Source organism: Egretta garzetta, unplaced genomic scaffold (assembly GCF_000687185.1).
Source record: "Egretta garzetta isolate BGI_Z169 unplaced genomic scaffold, ASM68718v1 scaffold862, whole genome shotgun sequence".
NCBI classification, from domain to species: Eukaryota; Metazoa; Chordata; class Aves; order Pelecaniformes; family Ardeidae; genus Egretta; species Egretta garzetta.
In genome coordinates, this window is record NW_009258965.1 from 224,785 (window position 1) to 238,784 (window position 14,000).

Sequence of the window (14,000 nt, forward strand, 5' to 3'; positions counted from 1 at the left end):
TCAGAATCAGAACGCAGGGTGTTTCTGTTAGTCCTGATAGAATCTACTTTTTTCATAGAAATATGTTCTGGAAATAAATGTAAGTCCTTGTTAGCAAAGCCTAAATACGGCGTATGTGGGTGATACCACTTACGGATAACTCAATATACATTACTTAGATTTACAAGAACTTTGTATATGTCGTTCTGATAATCCTGTACCTACTGTCTCTGCCATGGAAACAGACACACCTGAGGCTTCTCAGTCTGAACCCTCCCTAACCTGCTGGTCATCTCTATTTATATACGCATTTCTTCTTTCAGATCAAGCTGCAGAACAACATATCCTATCAAATGGCAGACATACATCGTTTAAAGGGTAAGGAATTTACGGCCAAGCAGTGATTTGGCAGACTGTGAAGTTGTGTATTTTTTAACTGCCTAGGTACTGCAGAAATTGAAATATTATGCGATGTTCCAGCATCACATAATGTGACATTTCATTACACTTGGTTATAACCTAGGCTGGATAAGTGTAGGGCTGGCTCTCGTAGACTTCCCTGTGCTGACCGCAGAAAGAACGTGCATTCTGGCCCTGCTTACTTCCAAAATATTAGAATCGTTTTCATGACCAAACACACAGTTGATTATAGGCTGGCTCAGCAATGTTGTGATACTTATGCTGGGTTAGAAAAGGTCCAGAAAACTTCTCAAGGCTGTTATATACAGGTGTGATTACAGTGCCTGTAATCCTGCTGTATGGGTTTCGGAGTGACCTGGAACAGCCGATGCCAAAATTGGAACATACCTGCAGACAACATACTTGGCGTTTCTGCCCGTATCTGTGGAGTTGCAACTTAAAATAGTAGGAAGCCCAATGGTTATTTGTAGCCTGAGGAGCAGGGAGAAGAACTCCTAGAACGATTGTGGAGACAGGAGATACGTATTGGCTGTAGGGATAGTGTGTAGGTACCTGCTTTTGCACGCTTACTGCAGAATAAGAATATTTGACCATGGTGCCTAAAGTAACCGAGTAGTACTTTTGTGTTACTCAGAATAACAGACTCTTTCAGGAAATTAAGGAGATTTCCAACAGGTAGGTGAAATAGCACTGTGTGAGCCTTCTGAATGAAAAGGTACAGAAAAATTCAGGGGTTTTGGCATAGTATCAGAAGAATTGTTCTACAGTTAGTGACATCTGGCATACACGAGTAAATTGGCATCTTTTTCAAGTTAGTTTAAGTATCTTTAAAATATATCTAGAAGAAATAACTTAAAAATTTGCTCAAGTTTTATGTAGCAATATTGAAAGCTATATCTACCATTGGGCATTTTTTTCTTCTATTTCTGTATTCATGTTGATTTTTGCTTTTTGGTCTAGAGCAACTAGCAGAATTACGTCAGGAATTTATTCGCCAGGAAGATCAGCTTCACGAGTACAAGAAGAACAATACTTACCTTACAAGGAGATTGGAATATGATAGGTAGGTCTTCAGGGATGTTATCTGTGTGTAACGGAAGTCTGTATTTATTAAAAAGTGCAAATTAATCCTATTTCTGCTTATCCTCAAACTCAAACGTACTTACTTGGTGATACAGCTTTGACTTAGCTAGTTGTTTGATTTTAAAGTTCTACTTTTTTTGTGTGTTTTTCTACTTCTCCCCCCAAAGTGATATATGATCTAAGAAAAATCCGACTTACTAGAATGGTACAGCGTTGGATGATCTTAAGCCAATGCATTTTTATAACATGGATATCTTCGTTAACAAAGTTAACATCCTTCTGAAAGCCGCCAGGGTTGTTAATTGCTGACTTTCTGAAAGTGTCATTATATTTTTTTCAACTGAAGTTGAAAGCATTGTGTAGATTGGCATTTTAAGTTGACCTCAGGGTTTGAAGTTTATGGTGGAGAAGCAGGGGGAGCAACTAATTCTGAAGCTTCGAGGAATGAGGGAGCTTAACATTCGAGAAAACCTTTGAAACTTTCATGTGCGCAAAAATACCCCTTATCTGCTATGTTGAGTATTTGCAGGTTTGTGGTGCCAGGAGTTGTGTTGAATTGGGTTGGTCTCTGTGGGGCTTGTTCAAGAAGCTGGGACACTTAACCTGTGTCATTCAGATCCCGTTACTTAAGCTGGTAGCAGTAGTAGTTGTGCATCTTCTGTGCTGACAGCCGTGGGAGATACATTGCTTTCCTAGTGGAATTCCTATAGGCTGATGACAGATTAACTGTGAAGCTTGACTTTTCGGTTGCTTTCCAGGTTTTGGAGGAAACATGCTCAAGGCCATTCTGTTTATTTTACTGTTTTTCTGCTCTGTCTCTATTTTTTCCAGTTTTGCTTTCTTTCTGCATTCAGTCCATTTCCACTCCATACGCATTCCCAGGACAAGGCTTTTTGGACAGACTATTCTAGTCATGTCTCGGGTCTGGCTTTTTGTGCCACTTCATACTTTTCCCCCTATTTTATTTATGGGAGAGCAGATACAACAAATGAAATATAACTAATAAAGTGTTTCTAATCAAGTCTGCAGTGTGGGCAGCAGATCAAGGAAATGAGGCTGCAACATGAAGAAAACATAAAGAAATTAATGGACCAAGTCGTGCGGGAACAAAAGGTAATGTGGAGCTAAGTTTGTTTCTTGAATTAGAAGAGCCTGAAGCCTGCTGTTTGTTTGACTCGGCGTTTCAGATATATGGAGGCCTTGGCCACTTCTCCCCTAACTTTTTGTTAAATATCGTCCTGAGCAGCCCTAAGTGGGTATTAGTGGAAGAACATCTGCCTGTTTTGCTCAGTCAGTGAACTGGGCCTTGAAGATCAGGCTTAATTCTTTGCTCTGCTTCAGCCTTCAGCCTTCCTACGTGACGTCATTGCTAAGGATTTCAGTTTCTTCGCTGTAAAATGGATATTACTTTATAGCTCTCCAGGGTAGGATCGATGTTCTTACAACCTTATATAGGTTATTGCAAGGGGCAACCTGATCTCAATAGAGGCCTCAAGGTGCTAATGTGATGCAAATAACAATGGTATTTGAAAGGCATCAAGGGTGTAATTATATGGTGCAAGCTGCCAGGAGAATATGGGCTTCTTTCCTGCAAACAGATGAAATAACCTGCTTTTCTTAATTTCATTTCCTTGCTTCGTCTCTGTTTACAAACATTTCAAATAATAAGGCACACTTGAAGTAGATTTCAGTCGGGTCTTTCTTAAAATCCAGAATAGCTTCAAAGTCTCTGATGTGAGGCTTAAGGCCTTAACCTGTTTGCATTACACTTGAGCTACAAATGCCAATGTGAAGGTCATACAGCCGTGCTGTATTTTGTGTTTTCTGTTCCTTTACTCTCATCTCCTACCCTCAGGATTCAGGTTTGTACATAGGGGACTTCTGCTGTTTGTGTTGGTGATCATCTAATCTATAAATGCTATTTTGCTTACCCAATGTAGTCATGAATTTCAGGGGTTTTATTTTGGAATTTTCAGTGATGTGCTTAATATTGGTTCCTTATGAATTTGTTCTAACAGGCCACACAAAAAATTCAGTCCAGTAAAGACACTGAAATAAGTCCCAATAATGATGACCAGGCAATATCTAAGACTGTTCCAGAGGCAGATGACAAAAACCCCGTCAAGAATGAGCAGCCTTCAGATCACGTTGTAAATGGCAAAGGTATTTCCTTTTTTTCCTGTTGTTTCTGATAGATAGTGGGCCAGTTGTGGTGTATCTTTTCCTTTTGTACAGAATCGTGCATTTCTCTGAAGCAGAACAATGACTTATTTGGCTCAGATAACTTGATTAGCTGCATGTGATTGTACTAAGTTAGAGTTCACGGGTATCCAGGGATTGCTGTGTGCCCTTTCTCTGGATCCTTTTATGAAAGTAGTTTCTTGCAGTTTTGTGTTCACTTTGTTGGTTCATTTGGCATCTCCTTCCTCACGTGGCTGGTCGTGAACTGGGGCTGCCTCTCCAGTCCATGCGACGTGTCTTGGGGTGAGCTAGGGAAGGGGCACGTTGTGGGAGAGCTGGGATCTGCACAGGGAAGGTGGCTGGAGGCGAGGAGCGTTGAAACCCCTGTGAGATGTCCCTAGCTGGGTAAGCTGGCAGGAACAGTGGGGACCTTTGGCTGTCAGGAGCTGTACAGGAGGCTCTCAGTGAGTAACTCACTGCTGTTTCCTCCCCGTAGGCCTCTCCAAAAGGCGGATGAGTTCCCTTTGTTTCTAGTTCTTGTGCTGCTGAATCAGCACCTTTTTGTATCAGTTCACTGTCTGTTCTGGCCAGCTTCTTGCAGCACGCTTTTCTTATGCTGCTACCAAGAGCAGGGCATCTGTTTCCCATCCTTTTCTGAAGGTTGCGCGCGCTTCAGGAACACCGCTCCAAAGTGGTCTTTGGTGACTTTGACAGTACAATATAAGGAGTGTTGTAATTGCATTATCAATATGGGATGTGTTCTGGGGATAAAGGACTTTTCTTCTGGTCTTAGAGCCTTCCAGAGAGGGAAATTCACTCTTCAGTCTTAAAGCTTAATAAGGCAGAATATTCTATTCTTGTCTTACAGAGAAAATCAAACCAGGAGGAGATGCAGGCATGCCTGAAATAGAAGATAATGACCCTGCTAAAGCTGAAGATACTCCCACTGGTTAGGAGAAATACTCTAATACTTTCACATTCGGGTTCTTGGTGGCGTATATATTCTGTTGGAATACCATGTGTTTCATAGTGAATGCAAAGTTTTAAAAACTCAAGTGGGGTGTGAAATCTGATAATTTTTACTGTGCTTTAGAGATTTGAATTCTCAAAACTGAATGCTTCTGATGATATATCCCACGTGCCCTGCCCCGCTTTTACCCCCAAAATCTTGTATTTCATGTTTTCCTCTATGGTTTAAAACCGAGAGAACAACAACAAAGTTCATAGGATTGTTAGAGGAAGGCCTGGTATTATATAGTGTCCGTTTGTTTCATGTTAATCCTTTTTTTGTCCTTTTGTTTTATTTTAGCTTTAAAGAAGCCACTTATTTCAGCTCCTAAAAGTGAAGGTCATCAGCCTGTTATAAATCTTCCAACTGAACAGCCCCATGCTCCTAATCTGGCACCAGGTAAAATTCTTATTAGCAGGTGACAAGTCAACATTTTGCAGGAAACTCACCGTTCGATGTCTGCTACCGTACCATAAATGTTAGGTGGCCATGGCCAGCCCCTTTTTCCTGTGGTTACAAAAAGAAAAACAACAATCAGTTTCTGCAGGGTACAAGACTGAGGCTATTCTTAGCCTGGCCTCCTGAGGCCCCGAGGTTGCTGGTTCTACGAGCGCTTTTTGCCCCCCCGCCCCCACCCAGTCATTTCTGAGCTTTTTGACCAACTTAAGCCAAATTTGAGAGTAAAAAGTTTCAAAGGGAAGTGCTTCAAGATTTCTCTGCTGGACAGAGGAGAGCAATTTAAATTCGTACTTTTCCTTAGGGGTACTAATTAGGGTTGCAACGTATCATCGAGTTGATTGTTGATCTGTTGGTAGCCAGTTATATTTGGAGATTAAACAGCAGTACTATCACTTGCTCAGTGTCCTTCTATTTCTGTGAACAGCTCACTTGGGTGATGTGGGGGAGGTTTAGGACATGAGAGAACTGAAAGTACTGCAGTGAAAGGGTTTAGAAGAATTGCAGTCAGGAAGGGCACAAATCCATAGAAAATCTACTTTAAAGCTCGTGGATCAAGTCACTTTGCTTTAATGCCAAAGAGAACATTGGGTTATACCTGCACTGCAAGTGGCGTGTTCAAATACTGTCCTGCTAAAACCCATTAAATATAACATAAATAACCGTAAATATAACATTGTTATATATTTCTGACACGACCAAACAGCTTGAAGTTTTTTGTTACGCCCATTACTGGCTCTTCTGAAAAAAGGCCACAGAAGCATTTCTTAATTTCTTTCCTCTTGCAGCGGATGTGTCAGCAGATTCAAATACCAAAATTAGTGAGCTCACCGTCTGTATCCACATTTAAAGTTTATTATTTCCAAATGTCAGGTATTTTAAATAGTTCATTTCTTTTTGTTGTTCTGAGGTAGTCTTTCATTTTGACTTTTATTAATGAGAAAGCACAGAAGATGGCAAGCGAAAGGCTTGCTTTGTTGAATTTAGAGCTTATCAACAGAAGGCTGATGAGGATTTCAAGGGGACCAGGGTTTTCTCTGTTCTGTGGTTATGTAGTCCTGTGATTCCGCTTATTTTTAGCATAACTTCTGTGACCTACTGCAACCTTCTCCTCAGATCGTAGCTCTTGAAACAATAAATGATGCTTAGTAGATTTGAAAAGCAGAATCAGCAGGAGGGTAACAAAAATACATGAACATATTGTTCTGGGCTTCATCAAGCCCTTAAGTACATACAGAAAATCAGCTGAGAAGGTAATGACTTGGGATTGATTACGTATTAAAATGTGATTAATTGTCTTTTGCGGTAACGTTATAGCCTTCTTTTAGAACCGTGTAAAAACTGAACACATTTGCTTGTTCTGTAGGTTTGCACAGTGACGATGATGGAAATGCTGACCTTGCGAAGCAGATACCTCCAAATTCTCTCCAGCACTTAAATTTTGAAGAAAATATGGAAAATCAGGAAGAACACAAAATTGAGACAGACCATATAAAAATTCCAAAGAGCAGAGTGAGTGACTTGCAGAAGATGAAGCAAAGTAAGTTGGCCAGTATCACATATTTCAATACATTAAGAAAAATCACTTCACTTTCTATCTGGAATAGTGCTGTCTGGAAAACAGGAACCATTACAGCGGGTGGCCTTCGGGGGAGTAAGCGTGAAAAGAAACATAGCATGGTTCTGTGTAAAACATATGCATTAATGTGTCATCTTTCATCTATGTATTCAGTCGTTACAAAAAATTATTTGCTTATAGGAATTTAAAATGCTTCTAGAAATCACTACACGTGTAAATAGGTTAAGTCAAGACTTGATACGTGCATGATACTGAGCTGCTTATCTTCACACTCTATCACTTGACTTAAACGCGATGTTTTGGACAATATCGTAAGGATTCAGCCCTTCCTAGGGGGTCTTGGTGGTGGAATATGTGTATCGGCCAGAAGTTCGTTCTTCTGAGAGAGGAAGTTTTCCAGAACCCTTCTCTTCCACCTCTGCTCGAGGAAGGAGCCTTCAGACAGGAGCAAACCGTGTATTTGCTCACTGTGTGCGGTGGTGGGAATACTGCTGAGGCTCGCTGGGGCAGGCAGTGCCCAAGAGCTTGCATGTGCACATACAGTGCTCTGCCAACTGCTGGCTTTGAGGTGCATCTCTGCGTTGCCGCTGATACCGTAGCCCTGGGAGAGTATTATGCCTATGGCATTTGATTTAGCATTTTCCTGTAGGAACATTATACTGAAACAAGCTTCTTACGGTATCAGTGGAGATACTATACTGCAAAGGTTGGTGTAGGAGGATACATACCTTAGCCTAGTTACTTTTCAAGAGCTCATTCCACTTGTTTAGCATTTGGGCAGGGAAGGGATAGCTAGAAGAAAAAAACATTGTGCTGAAACATCTCCTCTTGTTTTTTACCCAAGTAAGATTTTTCTTTGTTATATAGCGGTTATAAATTCAAGTCAAAATTTCTTTGTACTCCCAGCTAGGTAGCTTTCACTTAGGCTTTGGTTTCTGTGATTAAAATCTATCTGTACTCCAAGTTGACAAGTTCAGACATCGAGCAGCCATTTTCAGAGTCATGAAAATTGGGAGGGGAAAAAGGATTCTATAGCTTCCTGCCAGAAACCTGTGTACTTCTGTGGCTCCGATAAACAGTGGTATAGAAATAGCAATTTTGTTGAAATGAAATAATTAATTGGCTTCAGTGATCAATGGAAAGAATTCTGAAAGCTGGGGTCACTCTCGGGAACATGAAACAATAAATTCATTTTTGCCTAAAAGGTTTAGTTTGGAAAGTTCCCTTTGATGGAGTTAAGTCGCTGCAATTTCTTTTCACGGTCTAGAACTTGACTGGCACTTCTGTAGCTTGGAGAAATTGCAGGAAAAAAAAAAGTTAACTTCTCGCAATCTCTTAAATATTCCTTGAATAATGGAGAATTAACTTTAATACTCCATTTATTCTTGTGAAATGGTTCAGTTGCTATTCTGAAGCAGAGGTTAAATTAAAACGGGGCCTGTGAGCATTTAGCTTTACTAGCAGATAGCTGTAGGGTGTGAGTTGGCCTAGAGGGGTGTACGGGGACGTTGGAGCTCAGTGTCTGCTCTCCTTCTCCCCCTGCCCCCTTGCAGCCCCCCAGAGGGTCTGGGCTAGCACCAGCTCTTCTCCGGGCGGGATAAGCAGCTCCCTGGAGGGGCTTCTGAACCCTTAGTAACTTTGAGAGAGGTACTGTCATCCCACAGGAAGACATGTCTTTAAAAAGTGAATGGAAAAGGGATTTGAGGAGTCCTAGAGACCCAGCAGCCAAGCTTTGGTACCCGGAAAGGTAACTGAAAAGATTCTCAATCGGTTCGAACGTAATATGACACGTGGTTAATGTGGATTTTTCAAGAACAGGTTGTGTCACAGCGATACGATCTGAAAAGTACGTACTGAAAGGAACGAGGTGAAACCAGGAATGTGACTTTGTCGTAGGCAAATTAATGCAGACCAGGTCAGGAATACATTGCTATTCGGTGGGTGTGCAACTTTAAGAATATTCCAGGCATAGGTATTGGTAACGCTTTTATTTGGAAAGCTGCTGTGAAGTTTACAAAGACGCATCCTTTGCTCAGCCCTGTTTGGTATTGTGAGTGCTGGGTGGTAAACGATGTCTGGGATGTGGTTTCAGCAACATACAAGTTTGTAAACGTAGAAGTAGTCTGCAATTAAGAAGGAGAATTACATACAGTGACAAACAGCGAGAGAGCAGTTTGGCCAAAACCGATGTGGTCAGCCGTGGATGAGAGTCGCTCACAAATGTTTGAAGTGAGGTTTTTCTTCTGGGGTGTGTTAACAGCAATGCCAGATAATACGATGGAGTAACTGACTCTGTTTTACCTGGTGCTTGTGAGGCCATCCTCTGGCTTTAAATAGCACAGAAAGATGATGGGAAGCTGGAAGGAATTCAGGGGGAAAGAAAAAAAATAAAGTTTAGTATGAGGGGGGGGAAAAAAAGCTCTAAAAAGCCCAGGGCTGAAGAGGTAGGAAATGGCCATCAATTCAATGGAGTTTTTTAGGAACAGATCTTTAGGGAAGGCTTTGGTTATTTTAATATCCCTCATGGATCTTTCTGATGAAGGGGGATAGGTGTATCCAAAACTGGCATGCAGCCTGTGCAAGCTGTTCTTCCCGAGTCTGTCCCGACATGTGCAAGACAGTTTGGGTTATCAAAGGAGCTTCTTGAAGATCCTGCACTTGTCGGGCTGAGTGACTACAGCTGAAATGACAGAGCTTCGTATTTCTGTGGTGGGGGTCTGTAAATGGATTGGCTGTCTTCCCTGGTGATGGATTAAGTGATGGGGGGGCTGGCCCCGTAGGCAGGAGCAGGGAATGAAGTGTCTCCGTGGTAGGCTCTGCATGGGTACCTACGAGTTGGTAGTCATCGCTGGTTAGTCTTTGCTCCTTCTTATTGGGAGTAACTTACATTGTACGTTGTCGTGATGCAATGAGGAAGAGAATTCATCTGTCATGTATGGAGAAATAGCTATAATGCAGGTTTGTAGAAGATTATTTCCTGACTGACCAGCAGCGGGTGTTCTGAAAGGTCCCCTGGGGATAAACTCACCTCTCTGGTGTAGAGGAGCCCAGCTCGGGCACACAGCTCTCAGTGCAGACAGTTCCCTGGCTGGGGTTTTGGTTACTGAGCGCTTCAAAACTTGCTGTGTATCAGCCCCTGGGACGAGACAAGTAACCATCACTGGTCAGGGCGTCTGCCATATTTGTCCAGTTTCAGAATTGGGGAACTTCTTCCCAAAAGATGTTTTCCTTTTTTTATTTTGATAGCATAGATTTAAAAAGGAACTTTGGTACTAGGTAGAGAGATGGGCACGTCGCGGCCGTTCAAAAGAAGCAGAACCTGAAAGTGGCTGCAGCATCGTTGTGGTTTGTGCTCTTACCTGGCACTCTGGAAAAACCCCTGGGTGCAGCAAACCTCCAGTCCACGCTGCTGTTTAAAGCTGCCCTGTAAGTAGGTCCTTAGTGATGAGCGTGCGGATAGCTGCTCCGAGCGTGTGTAAGGATCCAGCTTTGAGTAGCAAGGACCCCCTACATCTGCTCAGAATTCATGTTGGCAAGCGTTACCTGCAGATTTTGGCATCAGTGACACCCTTACAGGGCATCCCGTGCTGTCACAGACCTTCTGAGCTTCATGGCAAGACGTTCCTCTGTGCCTCCCGTAGTCAGTCCGTGTAATGCCTGTGGTACGGACACCGACTGACGCTTGGAGGGATTTGAAAGATGCGCGATGCCGTCAGGATTCCAGATCTTGTCCGTCTGTTTCAGGAAGCGCTCGGTGCGTCGCTGGCTCCAGCTACCAGCGACTCCTGTTCTGGTGTTTGCCTAAAGTCTTGGTATCCCCAGACCATTACTGTGCCTTCTGTTAGAGCCCCGATGTTCTCCTGGTGCGGTGCAAGAATCATCTGCTGCCTAAACCTTTTGTACACCCGACCCCGCACGCATGGGCAGCGGAGGTGCTGTCAAGACCGCCTAGCCCAAAACGACTGCCGGCGAGGTTTGTGTGTGCCCAGGCTCGCAGCCTTTCCTCCCCTCACCTGAAGTAGCTTGAGCTAAAACACCAAGCGCGCCCAGCAGAATGAAGGACCCACTGCAGCGCAAGAGTAGCTGCGTCCTGAAGCTGTGCTGGAGGCCGAGCTCGCCGGGGCTGTCCTGTGCGCTGGGCTGCTCCGGCTCGCTCCCGCTCGCAGGCCTGTATGGCCTTGCTGTGTTTCCCAGGGTCTCCTTCTAACATTTTAACCTTCCCTTCTGTCAGCTTAAATGTATTCAGTACTTGTTTGTCACGGTATTTCTGGCATACCTACAGGCTCGTTTTTTCTATACGTTAAGTGCATTCAGTTGCTTTTCCATAGCTTGGTTTGTATTTAACACGCGCTAATTGTACACCTCTGCCTGTTTTTGATATACAACGCGGTGTCCAAAAATGCAAAAAATAAATGATAGCAAGGATTACTCAAGTAGACACGAATAGGGAATGAATAATACATTCAACTTCTGATTTCTAAAGAGATCATAGTTTCTTCTTGCTTATTTTATGAAAACAACTGGAACTTTCTGTACACCTGAGCCGCACTGGATGGGACTCTTCTGCTTTTCCCCCCATCCAGCTAAGCCCTGTGTTATTGTTTCTGTCCTGATTTTTATGTACTGCCCCATGTGATAGTTTTCATTGTTTTAAGAAATAATTTCATTTTTATATCTGTTCACTGTAACCCCAGCCTCCTTTTTAATCCTAATGTTGAAATCCTATTCTTCAGTTTTACTTCCCTGGTAATTGCTTCCACTGCGAAGCACTTAACATCTGCCTTGGCAGACTTTTTTTTTTTCTCTCAGTCCATTCCCAGTCTGTAAAGATGGTATCCTGCTGTAATGCTGGGGGTTGTATCCTCTGCAGGCTCGGTGTTGCATTCTTTAAGCAATGGGCAGGCAGACTGAACTGCACTGGCCTGGACCCGATCTCCTTGTATCCCATTAAACACCAGCTCTGAGCGTGACGCGGCACCATTAATCTCTCACGGTGTGCGTGGCTGGCTGTCCGTAGTCATTTCATAGTTCCAGCTAATTCTCGCTTTTCTTGTGCATTGTCTCAGTATCTGGAACTATTCTTAATCCTTTGCTGGGAGACAAAAATACCAGATTCAGAACATTTGGAAAACTGTTAAAGCTTAATAGGAAACCAGAGTGTAAAGCCAATTAATTAGGTGGCTAAAAAATCCAGTTCAGAGCTGCAAGGCAGATCTTTGCTGGGTTGTTACCCTTGACAGCACGGTGCTGACGTTGCCGTATGCGCAGTCAGCGATGTATCGCTCCGTTGTGCGTCCAAAAATGCTGGTCCTCCTCAGGAAAAGGTCTGGATACAGAAGCTTCCACTGTATGCTCCTCAACATTTTAAGAGAACTTTTATTAGCATTTGTAGGTAATCAGACATGGAGCTGCTTGTTGGGATGCTTACTCCAGCGCTTTTCTCCAAAGAGCGAAGCTTGTAGCAGTCAGATCTTGCAAGATCCAAATGCGGAATGACCGAGGACGTCCTTTCTGCACAGGGGTGTTCCATAAGCCTTGTTCTCCCCCTGCCCGAGCCCTCTCCCTTCTACCCCTTCTCCTGCAGCTGAAACTCCTACAAACGCCCGACTGTCTTCACCCGCGGGCTGCTTTCGGTTAGAATCTTCCTGTTCCTTTCCTCTCTGCTTCTGACTTAATCCTTTGCCTACTTCACAGGCCGATTCTTTGATGAGAATGAATCCCCTGTTGATCCGCAGCAGGGTTCTAAACTGGCAGATTATAATGGGGATGATGGTAACGTGGGTGAGTATGAGGCAGACAAACAGGCTGAGCTGGCTTACAATGAGGAAGAGGATGGTGATGGTGGAGAAGAAGACGTCCAAGGTGAGCTTGGGCCTTATCTCCATCCCATTGTAATAAAATCCACGCTGAGTTTACTTGTTGAATTTGTGTAAAGCCTCGCTATTTTTAGCTGATCAAAAATTTCTAACGTAGAATAAATCAGCTTTAGGCAATCTTTAAAATTGGGTCTCGCTCTTCGTTTGAAAGCGACGTTGCAGCCGTTCCCGGTGAGAGGGTGTCCATACCGTGGTTCAGTCCTGTGTACACTTTCTGCTAGGAAAATCAAGACGCTTCAAATTTCAGAAATGGCTTTGTCTAAAACCCCAGATCTGGCCTGTGGGACATGGAGTCTTCGACCTTGTAAAGCAGTTGTCAAATACAGAAGCGTAGGGGCTCTTTTGACTACTGCTTTGGTCCCGCCTGTCTTCAGGTGGCACGCAACCAGTCTCCGTTAGCCATCCCAAGTGTGATTTTCGTGCGTCATACACAGATTCAACAGGCTTCTGGTTTTCCTTGCTAACCAAACTTCAGAACTCGTTAACCCAGTGCTAGCCTAACCCTGCATACGCATGCTCCCACCTCTTCCTGCATGCCTTCAGCGCCTCGCCTCTCCATTGCTCGTCCGCCATGTATCTGCCACCTCGTTCACCATTCTCCATCTAGTCGTCCGGTAATATTTTGTGAAAGGTTTGCATGTCTGCAGGGTGAGAATGTTTGTGTAAACATGTGTAGTATTTCCAATTAAAGAAAGTGCAAAATAAAGAGGGAGGAAAACCAAAACCCGATTGAAGCTCTGCAGGCACCCTGATTTTGATCAAGTTTTTTAGCTGGTAGTTTTTCAGACATGTGTTTAATTGGTATCCAAGCATAATTAATGGGAAAAGCTGATAAAAAGCGACTGATTTCTGTGGGCAGGCATCCAACAATGCAGTGTAAGCGGTTTTTTGCTGGGCTGGTAGTCTGAAACTCATGAACAAGCAAAAGAAAAATATGGATCAGAACCCTGGGCAATTAATTAACTTCCTGATAAAAACAAAAGCTGTTGCTGCTCCAGGAGCCATGGCCGGTTTTGTTACGCTTCTGCTCAAAACCATAGCAGCGGATTTTAGTTGCCCTGGCTTGCTAACGTCTGTTCCTCCGGATGGGTTGTTACCGGGCTGTAATTTGCTCGTGCAAGCCAGCTTCCAAACGCAGGTACAAAAGTCGATCCAGCTCTGCTGTCGATGCTGTGGAAGCAGGGGATGGCTTCCAACGATGATGATCTTGCACTGGGAAGGGCAGCGTGGTCGTGCACGTCTGTGTGTCTGAGCTCTGCTCTGCAAGTGGAAGCAGTTGTGCGGGTCGGGTTTTTCAAGCAGTTTTAGTTCAGTTCCCTGCCGTAAGCAGCGGGTGGTGCCTGGCCCCTCGCCACGGTAGCTCCGTAACTGGCCTTTCAGAAGACGAGCCTTCAAGTTTTAACCAAGGCCATGTAAC

The 14,000-nt window shown here is 43.6% G+C and overlaps 1 protein-coding gene across 4 annotated transcripts in view; it reads left to right on the forward strand.

Annotated features, from left to right (window-relative positions):
* The window catches only part of GOLM2 (golgi membrane protein 2), an 18,447-nt gene continuing 4,447 nt past the window's right edge, over window positions 1-14,000 (forward strand). For 2 of the 4 annotated variants that reach the window (XR_004841434.1, XM_035890196.1), the window contains exons 1-8: window positions 1-357; window positions 1,360-1,462; window positions 2,505-2,595; window positions 3,501-3,645; window positions 4,532-4,612; window positions 4,973-5,071; window positions 6,495-6,668; window positions 12,402-12,569. Coding sequence is in view for 3 of the 4 variants with exons in the window: in XM_035890196.1 (XP_035746089.1) it covers window positions 333-357; window positions 1,360-1,462; window positions 2,505-2,595; window positions 3,501-3,645; window positions 4,532-4,612; window positions 4,973-5,071; window positions 6,495-6,668; window positions 12,402-12,569 (886 nt within the window). In the remaining variant the exon portion in view is untranslated. The remainder of the gene's footprint in view (window positions 358-1,359; window positions 1,463-2,504; window positions 2,596-3,500; window positions 3,646-4,531; window positions 4,613-4,972; window positions 5,072-6,494; window positions 6,669-12,401; window positions 12,570-14,000) is intronic. The other 2 variants (XM_035890197.1, XM_035890198.1) reach the window with 2 other exon arrangements.